Source organism: Typha angustifolia, chromosome 14 (assembly GCF_048772165.1).
Source record: "Typha angustifolia cultivar Huaian chromosome 14, ASM4877216v1, whole genome shotgun sequence".
Taxonomy (NCBI): domain Eukaryota; kingdom Viridiplantae; phylum Streptophyta; class Magnoliopsida; order Poales; family Typhaceae; genus Typha; species Typha angustifolia.
The window spans coordinates 1,405,305-1,415,987 of record NC_133252.1 but is presented as its reverse complement, the minus strand read 5'-3'; the positions used below and the strand labels follow the sequence as shown (position 1 = coordinate 1,415,987).

General features: G+C 39.3%; 2 protein-coding genes across 2 annotated transcripts; both read right to left on the bottom strand.

The window, feature by feature from the left end:
* Positions 1 to 814: 814 nt before the first annotated feature.
* Positions 815 to 2,617, bottom strand: LOC140775899 (uncharacterized). Its single transcript, XM_073119389.1, has 2 exons — positions 2,458 to 2,617; positions 815 to 1,431 (listed from the first exon to the last, which is right to left on the bottom strand). The coding sequence occupies exon 2, from the start codon at positions 1,410 to 1,412 to the stop codon at positions 1,068 to 1,070; it is 345 nt and encodes a 114-aa protein (XP_072975490.1). The 5' UTR covers positions 1,413 to 1,431; positions 2,458 to 2,617; the 3' UTR covers positions 815 to 1,067.
* A 3,377-nt stretch (positions 2,618 to 5,994) lies between these two features.
* Positions 5,995 to 10,536, bottom strand: LOC140775830 (blue-light photoreceptor PHR2). The gene is made up of 4 exons (XM_073119284.1): positions 9,420 to 10,536; positions 7,040 to 7,260; positions 6,808 to 6,906; positions 5,995 to 6,515 (listed from the first exon to the last, which is right to left on the bottom strand). Exons 1-4 carry the CDS (start codon positions 10,440 to 10,442, stop codon positions 6,434 to 6,436), a joined length of 1,425 nt encoding a protein of 474 aa, XP_072975385.1. The 5' UTR covers positions 10,443 to 10,536; the 3' UTR covers positions 5,995 to 6,433.
* Between the last annotated feature and the right edge of the window lie 147 nt (positions 10,537 to 10,683).

The following is a 10,683-nucleotide window of genomic DNA, read 5'->3' as shown; positions in this document are numbered from 1 at the left end:
GCAAAAGAGTGGGAGTGGGGGACTATTTATAGTCTGGGAGCATAGAAAGATCTGGGCCGTCTATGGATACGTGGCACTAGCGATGTGGTGGGCCACGTGGAGTGGATAAGATCGGTCGCTATGGAGTAGCAGCCGCCTAAGAGGTGGTGCCACGTGTTCGAGAATTGTACGGGCCTCACGTGACTAGTGTTTCCCGTAGGAGAGTTTTTTGAATCCTCTAAATATTTAGATATATTTTTTATCAAATTGCTAATTAGAACGAACGACTTGTATAATAAATAACCTTAGCGAGTCTTTTCCACAGCCGGATTAAATCTATCGAACGAACCAGTAGAGATGACTTCCCATCTTGTTTCAAATATAAATTGTTGAATTAGAAAGTGACTATAAAACACACTTTATTTCGTATTTAAGTTTTAAACTATACTAATGCTTAGAAAAAGGTTTGGAAATGCTAGTTTGGTCAAATTCCAAGGAGGATTGACGATATTACCGTCAAAAGGTGGAGTATAAGTAAGGGTGGGAGAGTTAGTGGAATGTATACAGAGAAAAGTGACAGAGATTGAATCTTTAGATAACTTATAAGTAATAATATTCAATAATCTATTTCCTTTTCATGAGTCATAAAGGACCTAATGAATAAAGCCAATAGCAAATACGCTTGTTGATTGCTTATTCTCTACACCCCAAATTAGTTAAAGGTGACTGTCATCACATACCTAACTTCCTGAACCCATAATTAGGGTGAAAAGCTAGTGCAATATTACTAAAATAATTCTTAGACCATCAACACTTGAAGATTAGTGGGAGAAAGTTGAAATTGTAACCACAGGAAGCTCCTCTTTATTTACTGAGCATCTTCCACTCAAGTGTACAGTGAATCCTAACACCTGAAACCCAGTTCGAGGAGAACTTGCTAAAGGTAAGTTCATATCCCTTAAAATCTGATCACATCTAAGGTGATAGTCTGGGAGTTAAAATGCAACAGACATTTGTTTTACTGATCCACTTCCAGCATCAATTCCCTCTGTTCTAAGAGGATTTGTGGCAAAAGCTACAGGCATGCATCAAAGTAGCTTCACTCCAGCATCTCTCATTGAATCTACGACGGCCTTTATCTTTCCATGGTACTTCTGTTCCCTCTTGAGAAACACAGACACAGCAGGGATGCCCTTGAGCAGCAAGCGCTCACCCAAAATCTTTCCAATCTTTGCGGCAGCAGCAACGTCTCGAGTGGATTCCATGCTTGGTCTTAGCAGCTTCTCTTGTGAGCTTGCAGAGGAGGCAACCGTTGCTGTTGGAGTGTGGATGACTTGTGCGTTGACATACTTGTTTGTAAAATGCATCTTCAAAACATAAGGTTTGAGAAACTTGGTAATCCTGGCTGGCCTCACTGGGGGAGGGATAACCATCACTTCTGCAGCTTGTGTTCTGAAAAAGAACATGCATTAAAAAAGAAGAATGCATTGCAGATCTCAAGGAGCGAGGAGCAGGTACCAAAACTTTGAAAAGAAAAGCACAAGAAGAAAGTTGCAGAAAGAGATATTAGGCAGTGACCATAAATAAATTTCTTTAAAACTTATAACCTTCTGTGGCCTCAAAAAAGACAGGTTCCAACCATGTGATTCGACAGACATGGCGACAACAGCAGCATAGGGTGGAGAACAGAGATCTTAAAGCTCCTCTAATTGTTTAGCTAAATTTTGTTTGATATACTAACAATCATACAGTTTATAAGGACAAACACACTGTTTTTAGGATAAACACTCCCAATCTAAACAGAATATTTGTTATCCAACAAAAGAACGGCAAAAAACAAATTAACCTTACCAGCCCAGACCCCAAACAACCTCACCTTGATCAATCTTAATGGTGCAGGAGGCTTCATAACTCAAGGTAATCATCTTTTAAAATTGAATATAAGATTCAGGTTTCCACAATTAGTCAGTTGCTACCTGAAACAATCTTGCGAAGAAGAAGCTTAGGAACAAAGTAAAACTAGCATCTCTAGAACACCTTCGGCTCACGGAAAATTGGTGCGGCACATTAAGAAACAAGATTTGCATAAACAATCTATAGTGTGACGGTTGGTCTAGGATTTCCCAGTAAGCTCCTCTATCTCCTAAACTATCTCCACATTAGAAATTCTATTCAATTTCATGGTAATTCACGAAGGGTACATGCTATGTGCAAAAAAATTGATTTTGATATTTTCTTTCCAACGCTTTCTCAACTTAAACTAATGGGAGAAGCTCAGGCATAAAGCATTACTATGAATAAGCTTGTTTTGGGGAAAAGAAAAAATTCAATCTTGGCCTCTATATCTCTCTTGTTGCAGATCTAATAATGATTAAAGTGATCTAACAAAACACAATCTGCGATTATACTAGGAGAGCAAGAGAGAGAGAGAGAGAGAGAGAGAGAGAGAGAGAGAGAGAGAGAGAGAGAGAGGAGTACCCGATCCAACTACCACCGGTCGCCGTCCACCTCCGCCACGGCCCGCCGCTCGTCCAGCCGCCGTCCACGACACGGGGGAGCAGTACTAGAGAATGCGCGGCTTTCAGATTTGAGATCTTAGGGTTAGGGCTACAATCTCTTTAGGGCTTTTCTACAAAATCTCCTACATTTCAAATATATTGTGAAAAGATACCTCCCTTCTAGATATTTGCAAATAGACTCCTCCTTTTTAAGGCGCAAAAAATACCTCGGGTGTTAAAAAATGTGTTCCATGGAAGAGTTCCATTGGTTCAAATTATTAGTGAGGATATTAGTCAGTAATTTTACACCCTTATTTGATCTGATTTGAATATAAATGTAAGTTGGATCCCATTTAATCCAACATATTTTCACCTCCTACTTTCTTTGCACTATGAGTATATACAGTAGGATTTGTTAGCACTTAGTAGTGGTGATTATTGGGCTCGATCGTCTAACCTTGGCCCAAGCCCACTCAGTTTTAACTTGAGATAGTAATGAACGGCTTAGGCTAGTTCTTTGCCCATTTGGTGGCTTAGCCTGAAAGCTTGACTCACTAAGTCTACTCGTGGCTCGGTCTATTATACATATCTATTCCTATTATTTTTCAGTGTCACATTAAATATTTAGTAAACTATTAGTATATAAGTATATTTTTATAAAAGATAAACTTCTTTATAGATAGATGCTCATTATGCTTAGTCCAAATAAAATTTAATATTTTTATAATGTAGGCTATAATTTTTAACCTAGACCCGGCTAGTAGACAGTAACAAGTTATAACATTCTAACTAACCTAAACCAAGTAATCGATGAATTGAACCATGAACAAATATTTAAGCCCGGCCCAATGATTACCTCTAGCACTGAGTTGAAAGCAATAGAACTTTTAAAAAGAGTCATAAAATATAAGTTAATTTTAAAATAATAATAATAATAATAATAGAGCCAGATAAATCATTAAAAACAAGGAATCATCTACACTCACAATGTGATGGCAGTTGTCCTCCAGTGTGGAAACATCCATAAATTTACAGGACCAACTCAGAATGAAACACACTTCCAAGTTCCAACAACAAAGTTTAAGTTTGCCTCTCACGCAACCATAACTTATCTGTCAAAATCCTCTTCAATCCAATCAAACACACCCCTTCTTTTTATTTCTTCTTTCTCTTTTTCTTCTTCTTTTTCTATATATATATATATATTTTAAAAATTTATGTTCTGATTCTATAAGATTGTCTTCTTCTCATTTTGTTCCCATGATTCGTGCAAGTCTCACACATCCCACCACCAACTCCCCCCCCCCCCCCCCCCCCCCCCCACACACACGCCCCATGTTCTTCTCTGCACCATTTGGAGTTCCCTTCCAAGAAGTGAAACTAAGCTTTTGTCAGATTAGAGCTCAATGATTCATTCACCATGTCTTTATATATTCTTCGTCTCATATGGAGATGATGACTAAATAGACTAGTATTGTACCAGATTTCTCGATCAGACTAGATAGAGAAAATAAAGAGATGAAAGTTACTCTACTCTTCTAAAGATAGTAGATATAAAGATATATAATTCCAATTATGCACTGATGACAGTATACATGTTGGTATTAAAAAAAACAAGGGGTTAGAGTGTTGCTTAGCTGTCTAAGAGTGGGTTTAATTGCTTCATAAGTTATCCCTAATTACGTGCTATTGTTTCTTCTTCGTTGGACATTAGTGTTGATTGATAAGGACTATCTAGAAATGCTTCTTGATCAAACTTTTAGGGCTCACGTGGATAGATGGGCCTTAGGATTTTAACCATTTTAACAAGTCTCTCACTCATGATATTATTGTACTATAATATTAAGATGGAATTTTAGCAAGAATATAATGTACCATTATGATATGTCGTAGAAGCTATGATGACCACTGGCCTTATAATTTGTGTCTATAATACCTACAAATATAAATATATACCATTCAAAATAAATAAATAAAGTTATATGCCAATATGGACATTTACCTTTCACATGAGAGATGAATGCTTGTTCATGTGAGTGTTGTCTCAATCACAGTGATCATGATAAAATCTTAAGAGCAACCACTTACATTTTAATTTTATTGAAACGAAAAATGGCATACAGCTTCTTCTTCTTTTTTAATTATTATTATTAATTTAAGGGTTTTTTTTGTAATATATATATATATATAATATTCCTATGTAAGGAGGTTTTCTTACAATAGGACCAAAGATACAGGTTGGAAATATATTTATTAAATGTATAATTCAGGAGGAACAAATGAAAAGTTTTAATTTGGAAGGGGAGGGAGGGGGAGTTGGGTTCTCCTTTTCTTCTATTATGAGTCTGAGAATTTCTATGAAACTGGGACGCAGGCAGGACCCCTTAATTTCTTTCCCCCAGCCACCATTCCATTGCTTCACGCCTCTCTCTCTCTCTCTCTCTCTCTCTCTCTCTCTCTCTAAACCAAACCCATTCCAGGACTCCTCTCTCTCTCTCTCTCTCTACATATAAATATATCGACAACTTTCTCTCTCTCTTTCTTCCTTTGTGTTGTTATAAAATGGGGATGCCTCTCCTCTGCTTCCCCTCAGCAACCATTAATTCCATTTACATTCGAAGGTGGGTTTAATTGGTTTCCTTCTCCTCCTTCTCCTTCTCCTTGGTGAGGAGGGCTCTGTTGGAGAAGCAGGGCACGTGCAAAGCACAACTATCTCTCTCTACTTCCTCGTGCTTTGCGCGTGCTCCCCTTCTCCAACATGGCCTTCTCGCCTCTCCAAGATGATCAGCACACCCTACAACTTGAGGTAATTTTTTTTATAATCTCATCTTCTTCCCTTCCTCAATGCTCGCTCGCCAATTAATATTGTTGCTAGTCTTTAGTTACCCATCGACATTCACCATTACTTACTTAGAAATTGCTTTGTTAATTTAAAGACCTACCGTCCATTCTTATGTGTGTGGATGGGCCACGTCCGTAGCAATGGCTTTTTTCTTGTATCAACTTCTTCTCTTTCTTTTTTTTTGGGGGGGGGGGGGTAGGTGGGAGGAGGAGGAGGAGGAATAATTTGGTCATAAAATAAGAGTTAAGTTGGTCAACCCACGAGGTCAAAACGGTCAAAGAGGAGAACGAGTTTGACCTTATTCCTTATTATTAGTGTGGAATTCGTGGGAGGGTTGATGAACGAGTCTGACCTTCCTTCTCTTTAGGGATGAGATCGTCTACGATTCCAAAAGCAGGAATTTCCTACAACGGTTACTTGGCAGGCATATACTGTCTACTGAAGTGCTCTTCGAGCGCCGATAACACGTGTTAGGTTTTTGACCCGTAATCCCTTCACACGTGTTAGGGTTAACAAAAGAGTGTATTATTTTGATTTTTTTGCCTTACAGTTGTATATATAGACGTCTAAAGCATCAAAAATAATAGAGGGCGTCAGATTTAGAACCCAGTCGCTACTGGCAGTGCAAAATACTACAGAGAAAAGGCCTATCATTCACTTGTTTGAAAAAAGAGAGGATGGAATACCACTTCACTCTGCACCCATAATAGAGAATGTTTACATACTCTTAATTTACCACCAAACAATGATTTCATATCACAATGCCATGCTATTGAAACAAAGTTGGCTTTAAAACTCATCTACTGCTTCATCGTGTTGTTCCAGCCCACCAAAAAGGTTTGTCATCTCTTTGGATGTCTTTTAACATAACGTTTGCTAAAGGAAAAGAAACATCTAAGATAGGGAGATGCAAATGGAGAAGCAAAGCAATACAAGCACTTGAGAGTCGGACAAAGAAAATTGATAGCTAATATATAATGTTGGAGTAAGTTACAACATTTATTGGAGAATCAGCCAACTCTTGAATCCTCTCCGCTTCCATTTAGTAGCTCTAAAGACCAAGAGAGCATTGATCTTTCAACCTGGACTAGTGTCCAGCTTCGGTGCGCCTTGCTTAAACAAGAGCACCTGTGCAAGCTGTGGCAGGTACAACTTCGCCATTCTTCTTAGCGGAGCTGTATTTCTTGGTGATAAACCTGAAATATTCACCATATGTTTAGACAGATGCAAATGGGTCAGATAGTGATCACGTGGATTGCGAGAAAATTCTACTGGAAGTTGCAAGAAATTATTAACAGTTTACAGTATGTTAAAAGAAAAGAATTCCACTACATCTTATCTAATATGATTTGAGATACAGATAAAGCTAAAAAGACACATTAACGAAATGAGTGGCTAATGTAGAGAAAGAAGCTTGCCACATTTGTGATATTCATGTTCCATTCTACCAGAGAAGAAGAGAATAAAGGAAAATGGCAGACAGGCTACCTGAAGAAATCTCTCCATAACAATTCAAACATGAGCCAGTTCATTCCACTATCAGAGTTACCAGTGCCATTCTTCTGATTTGTTGTAGCTGAAATTGCTCTGAGAATCAAAATAGCATATCATCATGTAGAAAGGTAATGAAAATTATACTGAAGTTTTGAAAAACACTTCTTTTGTCAATAAAAAACCACGCAAACAAATAAAAAAAATATCCTACTAATGAACCTTATACCTATTTGCAGTCTTCTTCAGTTCCTCATACATGAAGCGTGGAGAAAGACATCCTGTAGCAAGCCATGGTGAGATTTTGCAAGAGAAATTAGCACCATATATACTACTATTTTTGTCCCCTTTGTTTGGTTGGGTCTGACATTCAGCTGCAAACTTTTTCAATCTCTCTAATGCTTCAGTCTCACCACCCACAAGAGAAGAACTAACAGCTGGTTTCCCATCCTAAATGATAAGACATACATTTTGGATCAGACACCTTTAAACTCATGAAAGAGGATATTAATTCTATAATTATCAGAACCAAACCAAACATTAACCCAATTAAAGATCGAGTCATTAGGTACTAGTTCAATTAGTAGGTCATTTGTCAGACTGATTTTTTTAAAACTTTAAATATTAAATGATATATTTATAATTCTAAAAACTAAAAAATCTATAAAAGCAATAATATTTGTATTTCTTCCAATATTTAGACATTTTGTAACTAATATTAAAGTTCAAGTACATCAAATTATGTGACTTACACTTTCAATTTTTTAAAATATAATTATTTTTAATTTTAGGACTAAATTACTCTTAGGATAAATAATAAATAGTTAAATATGAAGGACAACTACTAGATAATTTTGAAAAAAAAAGAGCAATCCAACCAGTCCGTAGAAATCTGTCTGGGTTGTATGGTTCTCTTGTTAAACCACCAGGTCAATTGCATTTCTAATCCTATAACAAAACCAAATTGGCTTGGTGATCGATTCACCGATCGACTACTCAATCAGGTCTGGTTTGATAATTATAGTTAATCCACATGTCACACAAACACTACTGTACATCACACCTAAAAGTGAAACAAGCTTACAAAAAGTGTGCTGAAAGTTTGAGGTCATACAGAGTCAGGATTTATTTAGCAATTATTTCTTATAAACCATAGCAAAACCATCCATTGGAAAATATTGAATTTGACTCTGGTTAATCTTCATTACTCACATCTACAAGATTTCAACCATCTTCTCACATAATGCAGTGTGATGTTGGAATTTGTTAGTCATGCCTCAATCATTTAACCATCATTTATTCATTGATATATCCACATGGAATCTACACTCACGCTAGTCCCTAGTAGGAAGTTAATGTTAAAATTTCAGCAGAAAGCCTGGTTAGTGCTAGTTATGGTTACTCAAAGATTAAAAAGGATAAAACTTATTATGAATGAGGTAAACATATGACTTCAATGAATATATTCATGGGATTGATAAATGATACAAAAGGTGTCATTTTCATCTGGAAATTTCAACTCAAATTAAAATTTATTCACAGCAAGTCCATTGATAAACCACTATCAAGACAGGTAATAATGAGCACAATAACAAAAAAAAAAAGTATATTTGCAACCAATAAGTAACATATTTGCCACAGCCACCACACAAAGACTAAATAGTTGGTATTTAAGTACAGATACAGTTTTGCTTCTTTAGTGATCCCAGAAGGAGGTTCCCAATCAATGATTGCAACCATTATTTTTCTGTGAATTTGTCTTGCTAATCTTTTCTATTTTCCCTTTTAACTCTTATATGAATCCCAGATATGTGATTCTCCACACTCAACCATGAACAGTATTTAGCCAAATCAGCTTTAGCAGAACTAAGCAATGAAATCTTGTATTGGTTGACTTTATCAGCTAGCCTGGAGAGTACAATAATTAGCATATGAACTTGTCATGAGTGACTTAGGACTTAGGAGATTAAGATGTCAAAGATAATAAAATGTTTAACCAACAAGGCCATCTGTGAAGATCCTAGCACGAGAGCTAGTTATCATGAAATTATTCTGGTTTTGGTAGAATTTCCAAGCAAGTTAAAGAAAAGGTGTATATACATAGGTTATAAAACCAAGCTTTAACGAGTGAATCATTTTGCTGCATTTCAGTGAGATGGGTCCCTGAAGTACCTGATCCTAAACCCGATAGTAGACTTCATCTCACATCTTAAATTGATCCTAAACCCAATAGTAGATTTCATCTCACATCTTAAATTACACGATCTTCAAGTTTCTATTCAACTTGATGTGAAAGTTCAGGTAAGAGGTTCCGTTAAAAACAGCATGAAGCAATGGATTCACCTCATCATTGCTTTATAAACTTATAGAAAACAAGTGTGAAGTTGAAGCCTCTGCATTGCGAACTAGTCAATATTCCAACTTATCCTTCACACCGAAGGTATAGACACATCTTTAGTCCCTAAATGGCTCAAATAAAGGTGCCACAGAGCTAAAAGTTGTCTACCCTTTTCTCCGGCAATTTAGCAAAATGAAAGAATAATTCTTTCTGCCTAAGGTTAAAAAGAAGGTATAGGATTTGCAACAGAGGTGATAAATTTAGGAGAAACCTGAGACATTGCCGATGCCGGATTAAGCCCAAGCTCGGTCAAGCTCGGGAGCTCCCCGGGCTCCACCCCTCCCCTTGCCGGCAACCCCTTGATCTGATCCAAGGCCTCGATCGTCCGCCTCACAGCGACCCCCTTCACCCTCTCCCTGAACCCGCCATAATTCGACGGCATCTGGTCCAGCTCAAATGGCAGATCATCCACATGATACAATGTGCTCCCCCAGAAGTACTTCACCTCCACCCCCTCCTTCTCCATCGCCTTCTCCACCCTCTCCTCCGCCCTCACCTCATCGTGCGACACCTCGCGGTGCGCGTACACCGCATCGGCCCCCACCGATCTCGCCAGCTCAGGCAGCACCGTCTCCGGCCGCCCGATCCTCACGACGAGATCCGACCCCCGGGCTTTAAGCCCTTGGCGGAGGTTGGCGACGGAGTCCAGGAGGAAGGCGGCGCGGAAGGGCCCGGTCTTGTCGAACCCGGAGGAGGATTTGCCGTAGTCGCGGGGGTCGAAGAGGTAGACGGGGAGGAGGGAGAGCGAGTCGGCGCTGGCGGCGGCGAGGGCCTGGTTGTCGTGGACCCGAAGGTCGGCGCGGAACCAGACGACGGCACAGCGGCGGAAGGCGGCGGGGTGGGAGGGGGCAGCGAAGCGGCGGTGGAAAAACTGGGAGGGGGATTGGAGGAGGGAGTTGGAGAATTTGGAAGCGGTGGGGTTCTTCTTGGACTTAGGATTGGAGGAGGAGGAAGAAGAGGAGGCGAGGGAGGTGATTTGGGTGGGGATCTTGAGGTGGGTTTGAAATGGGGAGAGGGAGGAAGGGGAAGTGGGTTTTGGGGAGGGGAAGAGGAAGAGGAGGTGGGAGGAGAGGGAGAGGGAGAGAGAGGAGAAGGGGAGTGGGGAAGTGGCGGAGGAGAGAGAGAGGGGGTGGTGGGGGGTATCTTCTTCTTGGGATGGAAAGTGGGAGTCTTGAGTTTCGAGGGTTTCTGGGGTTTGGGGAGAGGGGAACGGTGGGGAATGGTTGGGTTCCATGGGGAGGGGGAGAGGAGGATGAGAGTGGCGAAAGATGGAGAAAGAGAGATTAGAGGGGGAGGAGAGGAGGAGATTGGGTTTTATTTTTTCCCTCTTGGGTTGGTCAGTTTGGTTGGGTTGGTTGGTGGATATGTATTCTATCTGTTTCTTTTAGTTCCTCGCTACTATTGAGTTTTTAGAATGTGTACCAACCAAATAGGGTTGGTGGGGATTTTTTTATTTTTATTTTTCTTCTAATATG